The sequence below is a fragment of the Chaetodon auriga genome, chromosome 13 (genome assembly GCF_051107435.1).
Source record: "Chaetodon auriga isolate fChaAug3 chromosome 13, fChaAug3.hap1, whole genome shotgun sequence".
Classification (NCBI taxonomy): Eukaryota; Metazoa; Chordata; class Actinopteri; order Chaetodontiformes; family Chaetodontidae; genus Chaetodon; species Chaetodon auriga.
Genome location: NC_135086.1, coordinates 7,520,980 through 7,548,248, shown reverse-complemented (window position 1 = coordinate 7,548,248; position 27,269 = coordinate 7,520,980). Strand labels below are relative to the sequence as shown.

The window sequence follows — 27,269 nt, the reverse complement described above, 5'->3', positions numbered from 1 at the left end:
TATCACCCCATGACCAAGAGAAACAAAATCTCTCTGGGGAGAAGGCAGCACTGCTTTCTACTCTTGCAACAAGTGCATGTGTGTCCCCGCTAATCAATACTGGTTGGGACACACATACAGAGGAACACATACCACACAGCTCTGACACTGCATTTTGTATGGATGTCTGGAATGCACCCACCTGCAGAAATGATGGTCTCTAGCTGGGTGCCATTGATGAAAGCTCGTTTGATGGTTTGAGTTTTGATGTCTGCCCAGTAGATCCTCTCCTCCTGGGCATCATAGTCCACCACCGTAACATCATCAATGTCTGGCACTGTTAGCGCTGTCATGACGTTCATGTAAGGGTTGTCAATGTCCACACCGCGGATTTCAGACCGCCGCACATACAGGAGGAACCTTTTCAACACTGATGAGATAATTATGAAATCAATCATTCAAGAAAATGCACCATTGTGTACTTTCTTTTGTCAGAGTCCAGGTGGAGTGGGATAATGACAGGCTGATGTAAATGATGGTGCCAATCAAAAGCACAGAAAGTCCCACGTAAAGCACAACACACTCTCCTGTTTTTACGTAGTATCCTTTAATTTCACTGCTAACATAAGGAGAAAGCATGAAAAATGAGGAAGGTGTTCTTTCTCACCAAAGCAAGACTGTTTGTTGGGTGAAAGCTTCATCAGGTGTGGACAGGTGCAGGATGCAGTGCGGTTGTAATTGATGAGACACAGATGTGAACAGGGACCACGTCCATCATTCTCTTCACATGGGTTAGAGGCTGATGGGAGGAAAGAGAGGGAACATTTCAGAGCACTCAGCATAAGAATCTGATTTGACAAGCAAAGCGATATATGGGGATAAATACTGGATGTGAACCGGACTAAAAGTCTTTGCAACGTGACACGAAGAAAATGCATACCTTAAACCTACAGGTGGGCAGAAAACCAGTTTCATCACCGCTCAAAACTGGTGCCATGTTTTGCCATGACATGGATTTTGCAATAAGGTCATTACTGTAATATTTAAAAAAACAAACAAACAAAAAAACTCCCACTACATCAGGAAATTTAGCAAGAGGAGTAGGAAAACCAAAACAAGGAGCTTTATTTTAAACGTTCAGCTAGAAGACGATTGAAGAGCCGTCGAACTCGACATTTAATGTGGGTTTTTTTCAGTTGATCTTTTGTTGAAATGGGTCTAAAGCGATTAAGCGAGGTGGAAATAAATTAGAAAAGATATATTGTTTACTCTGTCACTTGTCAGGAATTATGTGTGACATTATCTGAGTTACCCTGTTACTGTAGGGTAGCAGGATATCCAGTTTAAGACCATAAGCTGCTCACAGTTTCTCCTAGACAAGCACAACAAGCCGAATTTCAACAGCTTTAAAGTAAACAGTGATCTTACAGGAGCAATACATTTAAAGGAGTCAGTTTGCACAAATTTCTTACTCTATCCTCAGAATAAATCACCTCAGCAAACCTAAAGAAAGTCAGCCGCATTTCAGTTATTTTCCCGTCATGCTAAAGTCGCATTTCATGCATCAAACACATCCATTTCTCCATCTACCCTGGATGATTCATGTCAAACAAGCTCATTCAAAGTTCATTTCCCGGGCTCCTTCAGAGAACCCCACTGCATCACAAATGTGGCTTATTTAAGACAAAAAAAATCCAGCTCTGTCTTTGTGAGCTGGAAACAGCACCCAGCTGACTCAGTATGCTAATAGGGAGACATCTGAACAGCGCTGCATTCACCCGAATCATGCTCTTGAGGGATGACAGGCAGCCACAACAGAGCCAAGGTGTTTGTTTGCTCTAAACTGTCAGATGTATTTGCAACAAATAAATTAAAAAAATGAGCCCACTGCTATGCCAAGGCAGTAGAAATGGTGGTACTCCCTAAAAATAAAGAAAAATGCTCATTTTCAATGCAAAAGTCATGCAGTGTGGTGACAAAACAATTTAGTATGCATGTGTTTCTTTCCACTGAGGCATATATTTGTTGTACATATTTATTTCAAAGACGATCATATTTGTCATGATAATTACAGTTTGTCCACCTGCAAACTTTGTATGTTTTAAATGGCATAAATATTGTTCATGTAAAGCTCCTCAAACCAGATGAATACAAGGGAAAAGGATGGATGGATTAGTAGCACTAACAATAATGACTATGGGAGCATGTGTTATAGTTCATATTAATAACTACACACTGTTCTCCAAGAATGCATCAATATTAATATGATTTTATTATCTTAAAAAAGTAATTTTCTCTACTTTCTGCTGTTTAATGATGCAATGGATACACATGAAGGTTTCTTTGTGATGCTCTGTCTATAATCAACCTATTATCTGTTGGAGCTGCAAATCGTTGGGACTGGGAATATGCCTCTTAATCTGCAAACGTTTGTTACCTTTTCAAACTTTAAAACACAGCCTTGTCTTCCAAGTGGCACACAATGCATTTACAGGCTGTTTATAGTCCCTGTGGAGGTCCACTGTGGCACCTGCGGAACGGTTCCCAAGACCAGCTGCATATTGGTCTTCACTTCTCTAGTCTTTATCCACCCTTTCTTTTTTCTCTGGTCCAGATGTTCAGGGTCTAGTGAAGCAGCTCTAGGCCTTGGTTCTGGCTGGAGTGGATAATAGCCAGCTCCCCTCTGTTGAGCTTTTTTAAATAGGATTAGGCACGCTTACTGTCTTCTTTGGGAAAGCAGTCCCCTTTGCTCACACTTATCTATGGTGAACAGTCATGAGAATGCAGAATGCAGAACGGAAACAAGCAAATTAACTTGTGAGACACTGGAGAAGCAGCGGAATCACCAAATACAGCAGATGCAAACCCGATTAAAACCATAATAACGCCTATTTCAGGATGGTGCCTTACATATGCAGAAAGCTAGGGGTATGAAATTGAAACTTGGCACTGCTGAAAAAGGCAATTGTGACAGACACTGATCCATCAATTAGGTGGTCTTGGCAAACATGATCTAAATGTTCCATAATCAAGTGTTTTCTTGTGGAGGTTCTACTTTACAAATCAATCAAAAATCAATTTCAAACAACCTATTTACTGAGAAAAAAAATAAAGCCAACTGAAAACAGATTTCATGTCATTAATTTCAGCTTGGTAGTGTATCTTACAAGCTGATCTGCATATCAAATACAGACTGGATTACATATGTAGGCCTTCTGTCAGACAGCAAACCAGCAGTGTATCTTTTGTGGTCACAGTCTTGGCTCACTTAGCGTTTCACAAAATTGATTACCTGTTCCACTGTGACAGATACAGATTGAGAGACATTGACTGAAAAGAAATTGCTGGTAATATTAATGAGGTTTCAGAACTATTTCATATATTTCGTGCCACCACAACACATAATTCACATTACTAATTGATTTGATTGTTGGATATGCCACAATTACTCTCTGGCTGATGTGGTTTCTCATTCTGCGGCTCCTTTTATTCACATTCAGTAAAAAAAGAAGAAAAAGCTTTAAAATAGTGCTATGAGCCAATTAGAATAATTTGGATGGTGAGAAAAACACATTCAGAGGTGCCATTAACTCAAGCTAGCTAATTCTCTGCATGAGTACCTTTGTCATTCAGACACATGCTCACTGATTGACAGTCCAAATGAAGGCAGAAGCAGAAGCTGAAATTAATTACATTATGCCGCTTTTTTCCCCCTAACGGAACATGACAATGAATTCTGTTTTAAAAGATAATTCATACTTAGTCCGTATCTTTTGGTGAGCTACAGGGTGTCAGATGATTGGACATGGTGAGTCTGCCCTTTAATCCCATTTTGTGCACAAGTCTACATATACATACCAAAAAAGAAATGATTACTTTTCTAAAATCGTTTTGATTTCAGAAATCATACTGGTCACTTCTGAAAGGCGATTCTTTAGAGTTCGTGATTTTTAAGGTCTGAATTAGTGATGCTGAAATAAATTTACAGAGGCTCAGAAATTAAGCAAGCATGAGGCATTGTGCTTTTAAAAATGTATAACTGCTATGCCAAATTAAATAAAGCACTGTCACTGCTGCAAATACCCCAGGAGACTGACAAAACTGACAAATTATATATGGACCTGGTTCCAGCTGACAAAGTGAGTGCCAGAAAAATTGTCCCCACCTTGAGGCTGCCTGCTGGGGTGGAAGATCTGCAAGTCAAACGGCTGAGCACTCGTCTTCTGGATGACTGTCACATTTTGCCCGGTCCACTTATTGGCCCTCGCTAAAGTATTCGTCCTCCAGTCTGTCCAGTAGACATTTCCTCCAAAGAGAGACACAGCAAAGGGATGGGACAGGTATTCGTGGCCCCTGAGGATCTCGATGACCCCACTTCCATCATAGAGTGCAGAGAAAATGGCGTCGGAGCTGTTCAAAAGAGACCAACACAAAGGGCCGTATCAAAGTTTAAACTGCTCTTCAAATGCCTTGAAAAGGAACAGTGGAAGTAGGAAGATCAAAGTGTAACCCACCAGTCCACTGATGGAACTATTAAATTGTTCAAGACCCACTTAAACCAAATATGGCCATTATACTAAGATCTCTAAATATTATATGTCTTCCATTATTTAATACCCACTGGGAGAATGGGGATTCCAGTTACATTTTTACTCGGGGAATGGTGAATCGTTCGCACTATCTAATGTAGTACATGCATGAAAAGTTTTAAAAGGTGTGAATGCTTCTGCACACAACATGGAAACTCTAATGGTATACCGTGCATCTGTCCAAACAATCCTCTTCTCCAAATGATCCAGAGTCAGTCCATTAGGCCAGGCGCCAATTTCCATATCTTTGAACACAATGTGTCGGCCTCCTCCACTCATAGATGCAGCCTCAATTCGGGGGAAAGTAGCATCCCAGTCAGTCCAGAAGAGGATCCTTTGAGCACACACCCAAAGGCGACAGTTAGTACTGATGGTTGATTGTTTGTTTTAATGAGGACAAGCAACTATATACACACTACACAATTTTAATGTTTTCATAGATGCAGTAAAAAGGGCTGTTAGAAATCATAAACATCTGAGAGCAATTTCACAGCCATTTGTACTTGTCAGCTCTATTATACTGCAAAACACAGTAATTACATACATACAATGCTGTATGCATCAACACAAACAGAGGCAGTGATGACTGTCCAAGAGCAGCTCCAGCGATCCAGTGCAACCCTCAACATCTGCGACAGGCCTTGGAAATGGGAGGCCATCTGTTTTATTATAACCTTTCACTGCTCAATGAGGCCTAAAAACACCGTCATTGATGTGACCATCGACAGAGTCCTACTCAAACCCAGCAAACATCGCCTCCTCCTCCGCCGCCTGTCCTGCCTTGGTCCACAAAGTCGGCTACAATGAAGGAGAAAATGGTTGCTCGACCTTAAATCACATACTGACGACAACGTAACAGTGTTAGGAAGAAATATCCTTGTCCAGATCAATAGTCTTATTCACTTGATAAGGCCTCCCTGATCAATGACCCACTCCTTTGAGTGGATTCAAGTAATTAGATTAGAATTATTGCCCTGGAATGGAAATGCGCCTTTAGGCACCAAAAGCACCCATTAATCCTACTCTGTACAGCCATGAAATGTAGTCATCCTCCCAAATGTGAAAGAGTACTATAGGAGAGAGTGCATGAGCAGATTATTCATGTCTTAAGAGTGTTAAATTGATTTTAGGAACGTCTGGGTTTTGCTTTAATCTGAAATGTACTGGCCACAGTATACAACCACTGGCTAGTTCTCAGATGCATTTATCCAAAGTAAGTACCAAATGTGAAATACCAGCAACACACTTACAACAGAGAAAATTGATTCATTTTTTTCCCCCTGTATAATTTATACTACTATATATCATCTAAATAACGCTGGATTCTTGAACAGGAAGAGACTAAACTGTTTCCAGCGCTGCAGTGCATACTCAGAGAAAGTAAACAACTACTTCAAGTTGTATCTTTATATGTATAGAAATGAATCAAACTGGAAAGTACCTGGATGGACCAACATTTATATGTGGAGTGTTTTTTTTTAAAGCAGGCAAAACATGTTGATAATGTCAATAAACAGTGTTACGATAAGTCACACATGGGCTGATGCAACACACCTGGGAGACATTGGGAGAGCAGCTGCTGAGATGTTGAGTTGTGCCAAGATGATCCAACCGAGAGTGAACTGTTTTTGGGCTTTTTCTTTTTTTTTTTTTTTAGACCATAAAAAAAAAACTTAACCGCCTACATTTAAAGAGGATCAGGGCAGCAAGAGGCAGCTACCATCACCACCTGTCTTGCATGAGAATGTCATATGTGTGGTTCAGATTCCAAAACAGGAAACAGGAACATCAGAATATCCAAGGCCGGGCTGTTTGGTTGTGGGCATGTTGCAGTTGTCTGCAATAGCCTTATGTCTCGGACGTACATAGGAATAAGTCTCAATTATTGCCCTCACAAAGAGCGTAAATCTATCTGAATCTGAAAAGTAACTAGCAACTAAAGCTGTCAGACAAATGTAGTGTAGAGTAAAAATGACAACATTTGCCTCCGAGATGCAATGGATTAGAAGTATAAAGCTGCATAAAAGGGAAATACTCAAGTAACGTACCAGCACCTCAAATTTGCAAGTGAAGTATCTGAGTAAATGTACTTTTATACATTCTACCATGGACAAGTACACATACCTGTGACGGACTAAAATGTAGGAGATCCGCAGCCTTTGCAGCTAAAAAACAAAAAACTGATGAAATCAACGTGAACTAGTTCATTTTTTGGGACTGTGAACTGAAAATTCAAACTTGTGAACTGAATGTGAACCAGTTCATTTTAATCTGTGTGAAATGAACTTTGAGCTCACTCTTATGGACTGTGAGCTTACACAACACTGATTGTACCTCCAGGTGTATAAAGGATCACGCTGTTCTGCCCACCCTTTTCCACCCAGGTGCCTTGACCAACCAGTAGAGTCGCAGTGCAGTGACATGGACATGATCCTTCACCAGCTTCATCACCTATTTGCACTGAAAAACACTGTCAGTTGGAGTTATTGGGGCGTCCGGCCAAAACAGAGGCATAGCTGCTGGGAGATGAACCTGGGTCTCTGCAGTGGTGGGTGAGTGCTTTTTCTCTACCACGCTCAGGTGCCCCTAAATTTTTAAAATCAGTATCTCTCCCGGCAGAACTCACGTCCCTGATTTACAGCAGCTGCTGCTAAGCAACAACTCTTATCTGCATGATATATTAAAACTATATTCAATAGACAACAAACTGGTTATACTGCTTTTCAGAAAGAGTTCTAATTTCACTGAACTTTTAGATTTTTTTTTTTTAAATTATTAAGAAACCCTTTTAGAAAGTATGTGCACATAGTTGTACATGATAGAACACAAAAATAAAGTGCAAAGGTACACCTATTGCACAATGAAATCAACCCTGGGAAAATTTATTATGATGAAAAAGCAAATGATAATGCAGGCAATGACACTCACTATTTCAATAGTTAACCTTGTATTAAAGAAGCACTGCGTAGGATTTAGTGGATTGTGGAGGTTGCTGTTGTCAACTTACTGAATACCCCCTACCTCACCCCTCCCTTTTCAAGTGTGAACCTCCCACAAAATGCAACAGACATTCAGACCATAGTGGTCTGTTGTGGTGCCACATGATGGACTATGTGGAAGAGGACCCACTCCCAGCTCATTCTAAGGTAAATACAACACAACTCCTATTTCAGGTGACTACACACTCATGAAAACATATGAATATTATATTCCATTTCCTCCATATTCTGCCAATAGATCCCCCTAAATCTTACATCCTGGTTCTTTAAATGTGCCAATGATTCATGCAAATTATTTTCAAGTTGAATTCTAATGGTCTCACAGAAACCATTAACACTGCAACAACAGCATGCACACTGGGGAGAACGTTGCCAGTCGTGCAAATTGCATTATTTGTGATCTAACTGCATTTGCATGTGGTAACTAATTGTGTAACAACACTGGAAGTGTGGAAGCAGTAAAAACACAGTAGATGTGTTTTACATTGTGTTCTACAACTGTATCTTTTTTTCAATTCGACAAGTAACAATGCCTACAATAAAGTATTAACCTTATGTAGACTCCAGTGAGAACTGATAATGTTTGTCCTCCGCCGCCAAATCAATTTAATGTAAGTACGAAATAACACCATGGTCAATTCTCAATGATCAGCTGGAAAGACATAAAAAGGCTCCATGGATAAAAATTCCAGCCATGCACACTTGAATAAATATTCAGTGGATGGTCCACACAAATATTTTGAACATAATTTTGTTTTTTTACTTTTAAACTGACACCTGTGTGGGAATAATTACAGAAAATGACAATTGTTTTCTGTTTGCTCCACAAATCAGTATCGGCCAGTGCTTTTGCTGAACATCTGTTTTATCTGTGCTTTGCACGAGTGGATCGTGGATTGATGGCTGTTCTGTGCTCACATGTGGATTTCGTGATTCAGTTGAGACAAATTTATCTAAACCATGTGTGAGACAGTGCACTGATTCATGTCCATGATCCACGCCTGGCGCTGAGCTGTTCAAATAATTTTATTGAAGTTATTTCCATCACCCCCCAGGACCTGCACCCCCACAACTATGATCTGAACACTGGATTAAAGCACTTTCAGTCCTGAACTAGGCTGATCAGCAGGTCAGGTTAATTGATGACTCTAAATTGCATGTAGTGTGAACGGCTGTCTGTCTCTATAAGTCAGCTCTGTGATTGACTGGCAACCTGTCCAGGATCTAATCTGCCCAGCCCCATGAGACCCTCTAAAGGATAAGCGGGTTAATGGATAATGGATGTTTATCTTCACTTAACTACAATGACAAAATGCTCAACAATTATGATGTATTGTCATGGGCTTCCCATGAGTCTCTATAACACCACTGAGTGTTCAATAAAGCTCATTAACAGATTAAAAAGTAAGAAAAACCTAGACTAAACACACACGTATAGACACATACAGATTACTGACCACCTCTGAAACACACACACAAGGACTCCACATATACATGCAAACATGCAATGCTTATAAAATGAAATATGTTTCTTATCATAAGATATCTCATCAAAACTCTCACACAGTCCAAATCCTCCCAGATGTGTCGCATCACTGGCCAATAACGAGTCAAACCTGTTACCTCCAGTATGACATCGTCCAACAATCTAATTGAACAAATTAAAGATCTTATCATAACACTTGTCATGGCAGGAAAAAAAACCGTGTAATCAATGTAACTGTAATAGATGCTGTGTTTTCTCTAAAGTCCTGCTTGTTGACTGGGGGCAGAGGAAAGGCTGCTATTTCAGCACCACAGATCAATCTGCAAACACTCTCTCTCCATGTCTCTCTCAGCGGGATAAACAACCAAGATTTTCAAAATTGGCCCCGAGGGGAATGAGGCACAAATAAACACAAACCATATTTCGGCTTTTTGTTTGAAGGTCTTGCTTAAAATGTTTGAAAGAAAAACATTACCAGGGACCAAGAGTGGCAGGGTAGTACAGCGTATAAACCAGAAGCAATGGTCGGGAGGGGGGGGGAGTATTAGCTACATCAGTTGTCATTACTGGAATGGAGCTCACAGCACTGTTATTGATGTACTCTATATCTGCTGCCTTAATGGGCCTTAACACAGCAGACATCTTCATACATCATGGCAGATGCGGAAGTGAGAAATACAAGGTGGTTGTAATTTTACTTTATTCCAATAATCGCAATCCCTGATGGATAGCACATCTACCAGCAGGCTCTGTAAAGTAAGTAAGTTAAGTCAAAATTTAGTTATATAGCACATTTTTTAACACAGGCTACAAAGGGCTTTATATCAACATCAGCACAGAAAAAGAAAAAAAAGAAAGAAAACATGCAAAATGCATGTATGTGTATGTGGGAGTAAGAGCATAACGTACCCCTGTCCTGGGTCGAGAGCGATGGCCCGTGGATGCTCCATGCCTCCGGCGATCAGTGTGGTGCGCATATCTCCGTTAAGCTTGGCTACCTCAATCTGGTCCAGATTGCTGTCAATCCAGTACAGTTTCCCTGTGATCCAGTCTACAGCCAGGCCCTCTGGGGTGGCCAGACCATGCTGCACGACCACCTCAATCCCTGTCACCCCTAAAACAACAATATCAACAACAAAATAGCATGACGATGGAATATTAAGTTACACTGTGGTCAAGGGGCAGCATCCGTGTTTGGTGTCTTCTTACCCTGCCTGGGGAGACATTCTCAAAGCAGGAGAGGAAACTCAGAAAACTCTTGAGGAAAGCTCTTCCATATAAGGAAGATTGCTTTCTACAGGGTTCCATTAAGCACGGTAGAAAGGTTTTCCCACAATATCTACAATCTGGCTGTTTACAATTATTCTCCAATGCGGAGGCTTTTATGTATGTCTCACAAAAGGGTGGAATAGGTACAGCTAAGAGGTGATTTCTTCAGCTCTACAGAGGGAAATAAAGGCAAGGGAACCCAGTGAGTGTACTGCCACCCACAAAAAAGGAGAAGTTCTGATTCATCATTTTATGAGGGGGAGATACTGTACTACAACCAGCTGAAGACTTCTGGTCCTGCAGCATTTTTCAATTCTGGTCAACCTGAGATAAATTTTCACAGAGAGACAATATCAACTCAGTGTGTCAGAGCTGAGTACGTGTCAAGACGGTGGAATAAAACAGAGCATTATCACTGGCAGTATCTCAGACTTCCATTATAGCTGCTCGAACACAGATGAGGAAGACATGGCTCTCTTTAGCCTATACATCAGCACAGTCTGAGAATTACAGCCATGTCTGCGCACATAGGTTATGTGTACTTATGTAGTCACGTACCACCAGACTCGGAGAGCCTTCCCCTGTAGATCTTATCCTCCACCACATCTGTCCAGTAAAGGAGGCTGCGATTAAAGTGGAAGTCTAGTGCAATGGTGTTCCTCAGCCCGGGCACCAGCAGGCTGTAGTCCCGTTTATGAAGGTCTATTCGTCTTATCTCGTGCCGGATTGAGAAAATGATGAAAGCCTCAAATGGATCTGGCCCAGGAGAGAGACAGGAAACAAGCACAGTATTTGTTTTTAGGAGCCATCAAGGGCTGAGCGATGTTTTGAGCAAATTGCTCATCGTTACCTGCTAACTTCTGAGGAAATACTGTAGCTAAAAGCTGCAAAATAACTCCCCAGACATAATACTTGCATAAGGTAGTCAAGCACAAGCTAATAAGACTGTTCCTCTTGTTTACTAACAGCATGGGTTGCTAGTTTTACAGAAAAAGAAGTGGACACATTTATTGGATTTGTTTGCCATGCTTAACAAAGCCAACAGACATGGTGTACTTTATTGCACACCACTGAGACCATCAGGCCTTTTTTTATGGAAGAAAGGTGTAAATAATAGATGATGGCTGAATTCCATTTAACTGCTTCTGTTTCAGAGTCCGAGCATTGTGCACGCTTGCTTACTGTACACACCCTGTGCTTTTCCTACCATGAAGTCAGAATTTCTGCTGGGAAAAAGGCATTTAGTGACTTTTGTATGTGACACTGTATTACTGCTGCTAGCTCTACGCTGCAGCATTAGCGGGCAGAATTGCAAAATAACTGATGTTCCTATCACCTCAGCAGGGTTATACTGAATGACACTAGCATGCAATGCACAGTATGTACTGCAAGCTATTTTGAAAGAATTGCACCAAAATATGGTATAGTGGTTTGCTTATATACAAACTGCTGGGGAACTGAAACAATTGACCTTGATTTAGTTCCATATGTTCATTTCACTCAGCTCTCTCTCTGCTGATCCACAGTGTAGAGGACATACTTTCAAATGTATCTCACTGGTTTATACCACCATGTAGTGCAAATTCATATGCATCAGTTGCTGCCAAACCAATTTGTTGTCAAACACTTTGGGAATCAACACATTACATTTTTCCATTTTCTGAAAAAGTAGATACATTTGTTAGTAGTCTCTTCTGCAAAATATATTTTGTAGAGTCTCTAAGAAGTCACTATATCTACTGACAAGTCCTAAAGCTGGCAGCGGTGCATACTGCATACTGAACTTCTCTAGCCTCCGAAACAGGTTTCACTCAATCAGTAACATTATTTCTGCTTCTGGGAAATGTTTTTACAAGTAAAACTTGGAATTCGTCCCAGTTGCACACATTCAAGCTAATTCATTAACACACAGAACTCACATATGCACACACAAACTTCGAAAAATGGCCTTTTACACATCTTATTTTCACAGCACTCTGGACTAAATCATACTTTAGGGAACAGAGCTGTTTGCACACATGCAATTAAAATTGTGTCCTTGCTTCTTTGACATATTTCAGTGTTGTAACCAAACTAGCTAAAATGGCACCGGAGAGATTTTATTACTGAGGTGTGCGAAGGAAAAGGAGGCGCGGATGTGTGCTCAGGACTTCACAAAGAATCCAATAACACCTCTCTCAAGATTAAATTGGAATGTTTGTGTTTGTATGCAAAATTTGATTTATGATGAAGCTGTAGAATTCTCATCGGCCTCTCAGAGAGAATTGTGTATTCTTTCCCTGCGTTAATGTAAGATTAGAGCTGCAACTGCCATCAATCTTGGGAGTGAAATAGAGAAGCAAGTAATCAAAACGAGGTCCATAAATCTGAATGTGACAAGCCAACAGCATGTGTGTGTAACTACCGTATTTCAAGCAGTTACAGAGCGGCCTCGTCAAATGGATTATTCAATAAGAGAATAGCGGACAGTTTGAATTTATAATGTGATACTACATTGGCAAAACATTTGTGTTTGTATGGGATTATGCCTGAGGTGGACTTCTGCATAACTGAATGCAGTAACAAGGCACTGCTGGTTTGAGAAGGGAGAACACACTTCCTTCACTCAGCATCAGTACAGATAGAAACAGACAGGACTCATCGCCCAGACGCCTCTTCAGATTTGAAGCTGATTGAATTTGACCTGACAGTACTCTAAATCACCATCTATTACTATTCTTCAGACCACCTCTCCACTTTGTCAGACACTACCACAAGAACCTTCCCGTGCTGCAGTTTGACTTTTGTTTTCCTTTTCATTTCCTATAACTATGAGTGAATCTTGCATTAACCAGTAATGCTTCAAACTAATATTTTTCAAGGGACCAACGCTGTGAATACTGTCTAAGAACAATGATTCTAACTCAGAATCAAAGAATTTAGAGTTCTAGTGTGCCCTAGGATAAAATGTAATATTACTGCAGACACACACCCACAGCCACTCACCCTCAGGACAGCCAACAGCATCACTAAAACAAATATTAAAAAAGCTAGACTGTGTTACCTGTGCTGTGACAGCTGTCTCCGTCTGGGTCGAGCATCCATCCTGGATAACAGGAGCACTTCACTGTGGTCTTGTACTGCTCACACACCTGGCTGCACTTCAGGTGACGGCTGCAGTAGTCCACCACCTCACACGTCTTGTTGCTGGAGTCCAGGTGAAGCCCAGGGGGACAAAAACACACAACCCCTTTCCCCGGTGCCACGGTGCACTGGTGGCTGCAGCCCCCTCTGGCTACGAGACACATATCTGGGGTGAAGAAAGGCCAAAAAAATTCAGAAACTGTACAGACACTGCAGGAGAGATGGAGGTTTAAAAGAGCATTTGGAAAATACAGCATATGCAGTGGCTCGGAAAGACACCAGTATCTTACAGACCGACCAACTGACAATAAGTACATGAAATCTGAAAGGTTTTATGTTTGAAAATAAGGAAAAAGTATTTTCAACTTAGAGCTGGAGATCATGCGTCAAGCCTAAAGAATGTGTTCACACTGTAATGAACATAAAGGTGTTGTATAATGAGAGAGCCTTTACACAGCAGGCTCTCCCTAGTCTCACCCGGAGGTGACTGGCTGTTATTTCCATCACTACTTCAAAAAACAAAACAGAAAACAGAACACTTTGCACTGCTCCATTCAAAAGTGATATAAAGACAGACAAGTCTTAACTTCAGGCTCTTTCATTCTGTTAGAAAGTTGTTTTTCTGACCTGGACGTCTGTCTCTTATTAGAAGCTGCCAGGTCAAGATGGAAAGGTATAGTGGTGAAAATGAAGCTGGTCTGGCGTCTCTTTTCTTTTCCATCTTTTCAAGGTGGCCATAAACAACATAGCACTCTCTCAGCAGTGGGGAATGGAGAATGTGGTCACATTTGTTAATGGTGGGTGGGAGTCCTGCTGAGCTGGTGCAGATCAGACCCTTAAGGTGCCTCTGAACACATAATTGTCTACAAGCTATGATAACACAGACACTCAAAGGTCCTGAAGCCCACCCCTGAGGCTTGGTTAGTGCTGCTCTAGAAAATGAACCTCCATGTTTACACTGCTCACTTTAAGAGATTAGATGGCTGGGGCTAATCACATGAGATCCTTTTCTTCCCTCTGAAGGCTGCTGGACAAACACTTCCACTTTTGCCATCATCAGGAAGCCGGAGTATTACCTCATGTTCTGTCCCTTCGGTCTCTGAGACAACACATGCCAGTTCCTTGTCGGGCTCTAAGCTGCTGAATGTGAAGGAGAGGATATAGCAGGGCCCCACCGGAGGATATTCTTCAACGGGAATGAAAATTAAAGTGGTGAGGTGACTGCAGAGGTGGTGCCATTTTTGTGAGGTGCCTCAACAGGTATCATGTCCTGGACCTCTAAGGTGAAAAGGTATAAGGAGGATGTGACCGTGCTTCAATTTTTCTAATTAATTTCATCGCAACTCTAAGCTGATAAAAAGTAAACTAATAATAATAAAGTGCTATATTTAAATGAAGAGGTGCAGAGATGAATGTGCTCAAGCTTTCACTAACTCCAGTGTCTCTATCATCGCAAGAAATGGCAATCACAAACTCGAACACAGTGGGAGCACTGCAAAGTCCAAGATACCTAACCTAACAAAGTTTTTTGTCTCCTCACTTTAAAGTTATTCTTCACCCAAAATATATCTTTTGAGTACCAAACACTTATCCCCCTGCAGGCTTGAAGTGTGGCAATAAAATGCTGTGGTCTGCTTGAAATTTGTCTGTAACAATGGATTCCAATGTTCATGCACAAGTTTTTATAGCTTCAAGGATAAAAAAAAAAAAATCACATAACTCTTACTCTGTCACCCTCCTGAACTGTCAGAAGTTCAGTCAGAAACAGTATTTGCAGCCAAAATGATGACTGGAACATACTGAGCACACATATGTATGCTCAACAGATGGGAAATAACACTGCGTCCACTTGTCTGCTGTGTGACTGATCATTATTGGACTATTGGAGTGTTTTGTAACCTTCACAATTCAACTACTATAGAAACTATATACGAAACTGCAGATAATCCACATACTTTAGTGTACTCTCAGTCAGGGGTTTGCCAGTCTCCACTGCAGAAAATCTAAATGCTATAGCATACAGTGATATTTTTAACAATACAGAGTGTCTGAGTTTGTGAAAGGCTAAAAAGGCCAAAACAGAGGAACACGCTGCATGGGCTACCTTGCTTAGCCTGCAGCCACCACGACCCAGACCTGGATTAGCAGATGAAAATGGATGGCTGATGGAACTCTCAAGCCTAAGTCCAAAAAGCCTTTTTTAAGGCTTAGTGGGGAAGAACTTGACTGTGCTGCACAGAGCCATAACCTGAACCCCATCAAACACCTTCAGGATGAACCGGATCCCCGACTGTGAGTCAGGCCAGCGCCTAACCTCCAAAGTCTTGTGGAAAGCCTTCCCAGAAGAGCGGCAGCTGTTAGAGCAGCATATTAATGTGCATAGTGGTGAAATGAGATCTTCAGCAATCAGATGCCTGCAATGCTCTGGTATCCACAGACTTTTGGCTCTGTAGTATATTTGAGTACCACTTTTAGCATCTTGCAGGATGACGAAACAAAATGAACAAAAAAAGAGGTGAGATGCAACGACAAAACAAACATTACCACAGATGGGTCCTTCATCCGAGCGGTCTGCACAGTCCACTTTGCCGTTGCAGATTTTATCGGGGGTGAGGCAGGCAGAGGTGTCGTTGGCACAAGGGTACTTGGGTGGCTTACAGACAGCAGACTCACAGGATTCTTCATCTGAGCGGTCTTCACAGTCAATGTCCCCATCACACACCCAGCTCTTTGTGATGCATTTGCCTGCAGAGAATGAGATGTGAGGCAGACACGGACTTTTTTAAGTATTAACAGTTCCAACTTCAGACAATATTCAGACTGTAGTACAGACAATTTAATCTCATTGTGGTTTCCATTCATGTGACTGGAATGATGGGGTTCACAAAAATGTTCCCTGCCTCAGTTGCTCAATCATATGATTTGAGTAACCATGAGCTTTTCCAAAGGAGGCGTCGCTCAACGACAAACTCTCAGTTCTGTGCTAAACGTGCGAGATGATGAAAACCACGATCAAGTTCAATATTCCTTATGCTGATATATACAGTAGAGCGAAATTTGTAATTTCCTCACTGTGTAGATTAGAAAGAGGCAGTGGACCACTGAGGGGGGTGAGGAAGAAAAAAATGTAGATATCAGTATGTGTCATTTTTTCCACTCTCCCAGGTTACGCTTTGATCGCAGCATACCGCTATTGTATTTTTGTCTCCATCACAAGATTTCAAAATCCCACTGGTGTAATGCCTCTGATTTAACCCTTCATTTTCTAAATGCCTAGCATGATGCCAGTGCAGTTGTACATATGAAGATACAAACTTGTGCCTATGTGTCTTTTCAAGAGCACAAGCTTTCCCATACACAAAATATGGACGACACCTGGGACGCAGAAATGCTCCCTTTCAAGAGTCCTTGTAGTAATGCATGTGGCCAAGGAGGTTAATCATTTGCAGAACTGAGTTAACAAGTCTTGATACTGGCAATTCCACCTTGAATGACACAGCAAGAAAACCGGACAATTTAAACCTGACGAGTTTTTTGAGTGTATGTATCTGCAGAAGGCAAAGAAGGGGACAGGATGTGGATGAAGATGGACATGAAAACAGGGTTTTATTCTGGGAGGCACAAGAGTACTTCTGAGCAGGCTTATTAAACATAACCATCACTTATTATTTTGAGTAGGAAATACATTTTTCATATTCTTTCCAAATATAGAAAAGCTCCAACCTCTAAAAGTTTCATCTTTAATTCAACAAAAATGCAGCACATTCACAGATGGATCTCCTACAGAGCTGGCAACTTTTTTATTTATGTTGGTCCCTCCTCTACGCATGGCTGAAGATCTATTTTTAAATAATGGATGTGTAAATTCACAGTTGTTGTGATTGTTTTTTGTTTTTTTCTGCTTTGCTCATCATTAAAGTTGGTATTTCAATAAAGATCTTAATATTTATTGGCGTCCTCTACATGTTCTTGTTGTGTTACTCAGAAGATTTTATGCATTAACGCCTAATACGATAGACGGTCTTCTTGAAGCTTCTTTATTTAGAAAAATTTCTGCTGAATTTATTTGAATTTCATATTCAAGCACAATAAATAATTGCTGCGTTTAATGCACCTTTAGATGTTTCTCTAAAGCACACATAAAATGAGACTCTGGTGCCTGTAACCTGCATGTGACTTCCATACGAATTAATTAAAAATCCAGATTCACTTCACAGCCGAATATGAAGGTTATGCATTGTAACTGTAAGTACAGACAGAGCCTTCAAACAGGCTCCCCACTGCAGAGGAGCGCCTGCATGCTTCAGAGCATGCAGGCATGTGTATTGATAATCAGTACATGCATCCATCTAACACTTAAAGGATGAAGGTAACTACTAGGTCCTCAATATAATACACTTAACTCCATAGGGAACCTAATCTGCTACCATTCAGGAGAGATGCTGCCCTAGAACAGCCAGTAGCTGTCAACACAATCAGGCACGGTTGACAGAAAGACAGAGGTGAATTACTTTTGCTACTCGCACTGTTCACAGCACAGAGTCCTTCTCTAAACCATCACAGACATATTCAAAGGGTAATACAGGGATATGGGTAGAGGCAGGAGTGTACCTAGTTGCATGCCCAAGCCAGCCTGCTAGTGCTAGTGATGGGCAGGAGACAGACTAGTACAAAAACCCCATCCATTATGCCTGAGGATGTGAACCTGGACTGAGGCTGTAAACACTGGAAGCTCTGAATCTGAGAAGGACATTCCCAGACTGACCAGTAAGCACATAATTCAGGGCCTGAAACAGGAGCTGCTTCTGCATACAACATAACAATCATCATATCAAAATGTTTTCTTTTACATTAGGACATCACGTGATGAAGTGTCATTAGGTAAACAGGTCGAAGCTCAGTTTTTCAGTGGCAAAATAAAAATTTTAAAATGCAGTTCCTTTCCATAAAATTAATATTATTATTCTCAAAAAAATGAGTGGTCTCGTGGAACTCTAATTCTTCATTTAACCATCTTGGGGTGAAAGTGCCCAGTTTAGAAGCTCAAAATGCCTGCATTTACAGGAGTAACTTATATTTCATCCCTCTCTTATTAAGATAGAGTACCTCAATTCCATTACATTTAAGGGGAGAGATTGGACAGTCCATTTCTGTAACACTCTTACTGTGTGCTCAGCTGTTCTTTGTTCGAGTTTTCTTGTTGTTTTCCCAACCTATCTTTTTCAAATGGACATGTTAACAAATGAACCTGTGTGTGGGCGGCTAAACCAAGTACGTTTTGTTGCATCATTGCACTGAGCACAAGCTCCGCACTGAAAATTCCTATCTTTGTTTGAGGTTTATCTTTCACATGTCAAAATGCATCCATCCCCAAAGGCGGAATGGTCAGGAAAAAGCATTCACATACCCAGCATTCAAATTGGGCATAGGTCTCACACTTTTGTTTTATCTGAAAGAAAGAAATACAGCTCTTTCTCCCTTTATTCCATCAGAAATGCTAAGATGGCCCCTTTCAGAAAGCCTTTTGAATATTGCTGGAGAGGGGACTCTGCTCTTCTGGGGAGGACAGAGCGAACTGCACCAGTGCACAGAGGTGTGACGCTGCAGTATTAGACTGAATAATAATTGTGTGGTCTAACCAACCCTTCACCACGCAGCATTGCCTCCATTCTTGATAATGCTGTCAAGGGATGAACAGAAAGCTGTAGAGCTAAAGACAGAAAGCAAATGAATCTTTCTCCGACCTTCTGATTTTTGCTGCTGAAAGAGAGTGGATGCTGGGTTTGAGTACATGGGGAGTTTAAACATCCCATTTAAATGGTTTGTCCTAATTGGTCGAACAAGAACGTGCAAACTTCACTGCGCTGCTCCGAAGTGTTGAATGGTTAAGCCTCTAGAGCCTGTCAGAGAGTGAAGACTTTATGAAAGGCAAGAGAGCCATTTGGCAGCTTCATTTATAACTGATACACACACAAAAATGTTCATGAAACGACTGAGCTACTTTCCTCCTCTCTTACACCGAGCAAAAGCATGAGAGAGAATGATCTTTTTTGAATCGGTCGAGGTGATGTTTATTACAGCTTTCAATGTGAAGTCATATCATGTGAAAGTCAAAGCAGATACAATGCAGTTTTTTTGTATAAGGAATAGTTTTTGTTATCTGCTCATGAAAGGGAAAGCTTTAGGCTATATTCGAAGTCAAGAAAATTTAGAAGTGAAAATCAGGACTGTTTCTGACGATTGTTAATTTTCCATGATGTTACCCACGCACACAACAAAATGAGGAAATTCTGTTTTTGTTCCATGCATCTTCATATGAACTGTATATAATACTATACATATTAAGTCAGCTCGTATGGCTGCTAGCTGTTAGTTGCTGTGTGTTACTGTCCTTCATGCTCAAATTAGTTTGGTCAGGCTGCCACGGTGCTAAAACTAACATCTGTCTCAGGCAAATGATGCAAGATTTACTTACTGAATTCAAATGCATGCTGAATTTAGTTTTCACGCCTCAGGGCCTGATTTTATACCACAGACCAACCAAAATTATCAGTGTCAGCTCAGTAATTAAGTGTAAAAATCAACTCTATGGTGGAGTTTATGAATGACAGACTTTATCTAAAACTTCTGGAAGATATTTCAGAGTCAAGTAAAATCTGTAAGATCAACTATTCATTCACTACTACAGAACAAAAGTAAAAAGTACCTGTGTCTTTGCAGGTAAATTTGGCCTTGGGGTCGCACATCCTTTTGGTGCCCTCGCAGTCTTTCTCGTCGCTCCCATCCTCACAGTCCTTGTCTCCGTCACATCTCCAGCGTTCTGGAATGCAGGTTCCATCTGTGACACAGTGGAATTCCTCTCCACTGCACTCAATCACAGTTGGCAGCACTGAAACAAAAAGTCATTCCACAATTACTGATTCACACCTCTGGAGCACACAGACATGGGCAAAGCCACAGCAGCACTGAAGTATAATTTTACAAGACATCTTGTACTGTGTACAAATATTTATCTGTGCAAGCAGGGCACTTGGCAGCCGTAACAGGTCAGCCAGTTCCAAAGACGGAAGTTATATCACTTCCAGCATTTAAGGTTAATGTTTCCCAGATGTTTGTGTCTTGTTTAATGACTCTGGTCACTATGTCTTTCTCCAGCGGGGGTTCAAAAAGAAGCTTGTGCCACTACACGGTAATGTTGCATGTGTTGCATTGCAGGCCTCGGAGTCAATGGACATATCCTCCGATGGTAATGAACGCATAAATACATCACACGTTTCTCGTATCATTTTAAGAGGCTTGAAATTGTATATTCTAATCATATAACAAGAGGTTCTAAACCAAATGACAAAAAGAGAACTAGCACAAGATCTAACAGGCTCCTCATCAGTTATATTGTGATATGTCATGCTTTCAGCAGAACATACAACATAACAACAACATGCATTGACTTAATTAATGCTATTAATTCAGTACAAATAATAGCCTGAATCCAATTAACCCTTTGTGTAAATCTTAAAAGTCAAACCCAAAAAACACTTTTTCAGCAGCCGAGACAAAGCTAAGACAGATTCAGTCCCCTGGGGTAAAAGCAGAAGCAGACACGGGGGAGTAGAGAAGACTGCAGCTCCCATCAGCAAATGGTTTGATGAATAGTCTACACATTCTAGTGACAAGCAAGTGAGCTGTGAGTTTCTAGGAGCTTGCATGAGGTTTCTGTGGTAATTAGATTAAATGATTCAACTCCTGATGGTAAAATTCACCCAAACAGAGACGAGATAAGATTAGTCACACGTGAGTGTGAAAAGAAAGTTGTTGGACACAAGCTGATTAATCATTGGCTACAACGCAGAAATTCAAACAATGATTTGAATTGCAAATGAAATATTACCTCAATAAAACAGATATAAGGGCATTTGTACTCTTATAAAGGTGATACAAGACAACTCTGCTATGAGGCAGATCTTTCAAGTAATTAGAACAGAGTAAACCCCAGTGATGACTTAAGCCCTATTTGCACAAAAGTAGCATTACCTGGGTATCTCTAGTAATTTGTAATAATTTAGGAAAAAGATCATGTCTGTAAGGACAAATTCCCCTGCAAATTAGCAACCAGGGGTCATGTGATGTTTTCTGTTGTCAGACAACTGAACAAGTATGAAATTTGATCGCGGCTCTAAGATGTACAGCAGTCAACATCTGTGCTGTGAGATCGACATTTAACGTGAGTGATGACAGAAAAGGTTTGGTGCAATAAATGGCTGTCATGCAGCAAAAGCACATCTGTTACTTGATCTAAATGAGCTGCAAATGTGTATTTACATATGCCTAAAACACATGCAGAAAGTGGGCAAAACAACTGTAAACTTTATTACTAATGTGGCTGCTGAAGAACAAATGCTCCCCTTTGGAAATGTTAATGTTACACAGAGCCTTTAGATCAAATTTTGGGGATTATGTCAGTAAATTTGAGTAAAATACAGCGAATTAGCAGCACAAAACACAGATTTGGGGAGATAACTCTAAATCACCCAGTTATACTAGTCCTGTGCAAAAAAGGACTTTAATATAGAATAGGGTAATTATGAGTACATTGACTTCATGCTACTAATATTTCAATATGAAACATGAATAATAAGAGCCAGCTTATGCTGGAGGGGGGAAATGTTAGTCTACCTTCTTCCTATCTGAATGAACACTTGACAGAATTTTAAAAGGTAACGCAGGCGTTCTTACGTGCTGAACCACCTCTGCAGGTCGCGTTCTCATCACTGTAGTCTCCACAATCGTTGTCACCGTCACAGGCCCAGTGGTCTGGGATACAGCGGCCACTGGTGCACTGGAACTGGTTGTTCGAGCAGGACCGGGCACAGGCGACTTCATCGCTGCCATCTCCGCAGTCATCATCTGCACACATACACAAACACACATGAAAGGTGTGACCTCACAAACGCACCAAAATACCATGGCTGATAAATGTAATGGTAGAGTCAGCAATTCATTCGTGAACTAAATCTGATTTTGGTGATGAGTATCTTCAAAAGGTTCATGTGCTCACCTGAGTCACAGTGCCACTGCACACTGATGCATCGACCATTGGAACAGCTGAACTGGGTGAGGGGCTCACAGGTGGGGAAGGCTGGAAAGGATTGTTCACAGGTACACATCAAACTCAATTCCAGTCCAAGCTAAACACATCTTTGCACTGCCATTCTCAATTACTACAACCTACACTACTGTACCCTCCTATTCATTCACTGTGGAGAAAAGTTTATCTCTGCATTATTCAAGTTTTATCAGTGGTATTATATAACTTTCGTCATATAACTCTAATTGAAAATGATGGAAAATGTCGAAAATTTATTCTGATTGAGATTCTTGAGATTGAAGGTCTCACTGAAAGAGCCATCTGTAATTGTGCAGCCATTTCATAGAATGTATAAAAATACCAAAAAGCTTTTTAAGTAGGGGATGAAAAGAGGTGAGGCTCTTTTAACCAGGACCAGAACCAGGGAACCACAAATGTCTTTACCAAATTTTGTGGAAGCTGACAAGCTGGTGGCACAAAACAAAAACTAAAAGAAATCTTTGAAGTCATTAGGACTCACCCACCTGGAACTATGAATATGTGTACCAAATTTCAAGGTAACGCCTTCAATAGTTTTCAAGACATTTTAATTCAAAAACAAAAAACTTCATGTTGGCGCTAGAGGAAAGGTCAGGAGATCACCAAGTCATTGAGATTCATCCTCTGGGAAACATAAATGTCTGTACAAAATGCCATAGCAGTGCATCCAACAGGAACTATGTGATGCCTTCCTATTATATCTCAGCCTGAACCAATGTAGTGGACTGACCAACCAACCGACTGACACTGACATCCCTATAACATATGGTGATCACAACACTGTGACAAACTAAAGTTCCCATCTCCAGTCTGAAAGGTAAAGTGCTAAATCTTCAGAAATACTTCTCAGAGTTGAAATTACAGATTGTCCAGGATGGGAGAGGAAAAAAAAACACTCGAGAAAAGTCTGAAATTCCTCTTGTGATTAGTGTTTGGTACAAAATGGGGCTTTGCACAGGCATGTTTAATTCATGCTGTTGACTGTTTTCACGTGTCTTCTCTTGATCAATGCTTTGAACAGCAAAACTGTTTATGTGAAAACATGTGTAGTCCTGGAATGAACAAACAAACAAACAAAAAATCATTCAACTCTGTTGGGTTGCACAAGGTACTGCGAGTACAACATGGTCTATATGCAGAGGATACACTTTGAAACTACTATGAGCTGAGTCCACATTGGTTGTTCAAAGCTGGTGAAAGCAAATAAATTACCACCTCTGTAGTCGGTCAATAGCTGATTCAACATCCATCACTGCAGTCAGGGAGACTTCGTGAACTAAATTGGTCTACAGTACAGCAGCAATATTCTCCACCAGTGCTGCAGTAAATATAGGAATACAGAGTCGACTGCATTTTGTGGACTGATGACATTGCCAGGATGAACATTTGTATTCTCATCAGATATCATTCTTGTTTCCAATTTTGAGATAATGTACATACAGTACTTTTCAAATATCCATCCTGGATGCCCGAAGCTTTATTGACTTCAGTTTGAAATGCAAGTCTACATTTGAATTGATTTGTTGGCATATGCTACTGCTGCTGCTGCTGCTGCCTGGAATACCTTAGGCACTGTCGAGGAGACATATTGTGTCTTTATCAGACAAGTGTCTTCTGTATTTCCCACAAATGTGTAAGGTCTCACTGACAGCACATGACTGTTTGGAATTTAACATTCATTAAAAATGAAGCACAAACATCCATAAATAATGAGGGTTTCAAGTAAACAGTGAGCCTGGCAAAAAAATGGAACACTGGCATCCATAAATAATGACGGCTTCAAGTGAACAGAGAGCCCAATATGAGACACTGTGTGACAACTACTAAACTACTGACAAACAAAATCCAAATTAGCATCAATCTCTAAGGCGGCCACCACTGAGCTTCAGGTGTTCCAAAACCCACAGTAGCTCCACTGAAGCTAAGTGAGCTGCCAGAGCTGCACAGTAGAGTGCCTACAGAGAAGTAATGCCTGAGGAAGCTCAGACAACAGTATGGGAGAGAATATGTTTTGCGGCACAGCTTGATTATGATTGAATGAAGCCGAGCATGAACTTTAATTACTGCTTACACCCTGGCTGTTTGTGACTGAGTATTGAAGCAGCTTAGGACACACAAAGGAAGGCTGAGGCGATACAGCAGAGTGCAGCGTTTGGCAAACATCAATCACTGTAAAAGGCTGATTGAATACAAAGAGTGATTAAAGAGGAATCTTAAAACCTTTACCCCCATCTTTTAAATATGTGCTGGTAATTCATCCAGTTCAACTTTGCTGCTAAAAACATATTTTACACTCGCTCTTTTCTCTTGCATTAGAAAGGTTAAATACCTCTTCAAAGAACTCCAAAAAGCTCAGGCCATCATAGCGTGGCGTGCATTTTTCTCATTCATGTTTTCAAAGAATAATCCAGAACATAGAGGGTTCTGGATTAACGTTTACTAACTGTAGCTGACAGTATGCATGTATAATACCACCGAGACACAACTTAAGAACAGTGAACCACTGTGCAAAAGTTTACTCAGCACCACCCCTCTAAGCTGATGCCATCGGTGAGGACATGTCTAGTTTTTGGTCCAAAGAATACAGCATCAATAATTGAACTCCTAAAACTCTCCCTATTGAATAAAGTGGTGCATGCAAAACAGACAAGCAAAATATTCAAGAAGTCACAAAAAATCAGAGGTTTCAGAAGTACTTGAGTGTTTCCTTTCTCCATACCTTGTTTTAACATGGCTAAGGAAAATACTTTGATTGGCTCGCACGTATCTGTCACAATCATTAATCGGGACACATCACATCAGGCCCTTCAAGTCTGTCACAATGTCCTAAATCTGACTACAACGTACATTAAACTGTTGGTAGATACCATACTTTAGCTTTATGCTACATGGTAGCATACATGTTAATGCAACAAACAGATGATTTGACTGTGACTCATCACAGCCTCCAATCTGTTTTCTCTATTACTGGCCTTAGTACAAGCACAATAATACACTCTGAGGAGTCACACAACAAGACAAAGAGTCTACAATCCATCCGATAGTTGGCCTTAAATTTCAACAAAAAACAAAAATGTCAACCTTCATGGTGGCACTAGGCAAAAATTAGGGAAATCACCAAAATTAGATTCATTCATTGTCCAGGAACAATGAATGTCAACCTGTCCAATAGTCTGGACCAAAATCACCACCATCATCCTCTGGGCAACAACAATATCTGTACCAAATGTCATCGCAATCCATCCTATTTCCTTCATTGTATGAAATGTGCGATACAAATCAATTTGACTTGACTGTTGAGATATTTTGTGGTCCAACAGAGAGGCCAAGCAACCGACAGTCATTGCCATCCTGCTAGCTGGTTGAAAACAAAGTTCTCTACTTTATATATTGTAACATAGTGCTAACATTTATGTAAAATGTCTACAGTCCACAGGTCAAGCTATTTCCATCAGCTTAGCCTTTCAATTATTTTGTTTTGTGATGTGCTTTTAAGAACATGACGTGCACAAAAAATAAATTTTCTTACAATGCACTTATCAAATTACTTCAAATTATCCATGGTGAGTGCTGCTCAGCACACATTGTTCTGATCTGTCGACCCATTAGAGGTGAAACCTGAAGTTACCTCTATTAGTGAGAACTGCAAAGATGTTGACACGTTCCTGGCACAGCTGACCACGTAAATTATAAAATCATACTTTGACAGTTCCAAGTGCAGAAAGGAGAGTGAGTCCCGACATTTCACTGCTTGATGACGTAGCCATTGAATCATTAGTGTTAACTGACAACCCTATCACCCCTCACAGATATTCGATAAGGCAGTAAGAAACTGTATTTATTGTAGCATTAAATTGGGCATAATATTACTAACTGTGAGGAATAAACAACAAGAGATTTCCCTAAATGCCCTGATTAGTATTCGATTCATTCACTCAGCTGGCCTATTTATTTATACATCTTGACCAAACAGAGCAACACAAATAGCAGTAGCAGTGAATGAATGAATATGAGGTAAATAGCCACGTGTGACTCACTGCATGATATTTCATCAGACGTATCCCCACAGTCATCCTCCCGGTCGCAGCTCCAAGCTTGAGGTATACATCGTCCGTTCTGGCAGGAGAACTGGTCAGCCTGACAGGACTGGACTGAGAAAGAAGGGAGAAGCCGCTTAATTCAATCACACGTGCACACTGGAGTCAATGCAGGACGTGCAAAACAAGTCTAATGATCACTACATCACCAAGGATGTCAATGTCCGGCCAGTACAAACTTTTTATCACTCCATCACACAGCACAGCACGGACGATGTGAAGCCCATTAGAAATGTGCAGTTGCTTGACTGACCGTCAGTCACATGTTGCAAAGCCGTGGTGAACATGAATGGACGGCACACAAGTGATGTCTTGCTGATGTGGGATATGCATGTCAATCTGACAATGCAGGAACGTTCATCAGCTTCTTACTAATGCTCATTAATTGATCCTCTAAGGATTAAAAGCTCCTGAGAGACATCATTGAAGCCATGGGAGGCAATGTGATGCAGTATACTGTAAGTGTTCCTGATATAAAGTTTCCTCTCATAGGTGCTACAGCTCTTTGATACCGGGGAGTGCTCTCGCACAATGAGATTGATTGCACTGTACTGAAACTACTCGAGAGCCACAAGGGATAATGGTGATGACTGTCGTGACAAG

The 27,269-nt window shown here is 40.8% G+C and overlaps 1 protein-coding gene across 1 annotated transcript in view; it reads right to left on the bottom strand.

Annotated features, from left to right (window-relative positions):
- The window catches only part of lrp1bb (low density lipoprotein receptor-related protein 1Bb), a 238,283-nt gene that overhangs the window by 81,643 nt on the left and 129,371 nt on the right, over positions 1-27,269 (bottom strand). Inside the window, exons 17-28 of the mRNA XM_076746483.1 lie at positions 26,607-26,720; positions 22,501-22,581; positions 22,179-22,349; positions 20,152-20,334; positions 15,990-16,190; positions 13,366-13,611; positions 10,881-11,078; positions 9,963-10,167; positions 4,738-4,902; positions 4,145-4,389; positions 647-778; positions 182-409 (exon numbers count right to left, since the gene is read on the bottom strand). Coding sequence (XP_076602598.1) covers positions 182-409; positions 647-778; positions 4,145-4,389; positions 4,738-4,902; positions 9,963-10,167; positions 10,881-11,078; positions 13,366-13,611; positions 15,990-16,190; positions 20,152-20,334; positions 22,179-22,349; positions 22,501-22,581; positions 26,607-26,720 — 2,169 coding nt within the window. The remainder of the gene's footprint in view (positions 1-181; positions 410-646; positions 779-4,144; positions 4,390-4,737; positions 4,903-9,962; positions 10,168-10,880; positions 11,079-13,365; positions 13,612-15,989; positions 16,191-20,151; positions 20,335-22,178; positions 22,350-22,500; positions 22,582-26,606; positions 26,721-27,269) is intronic.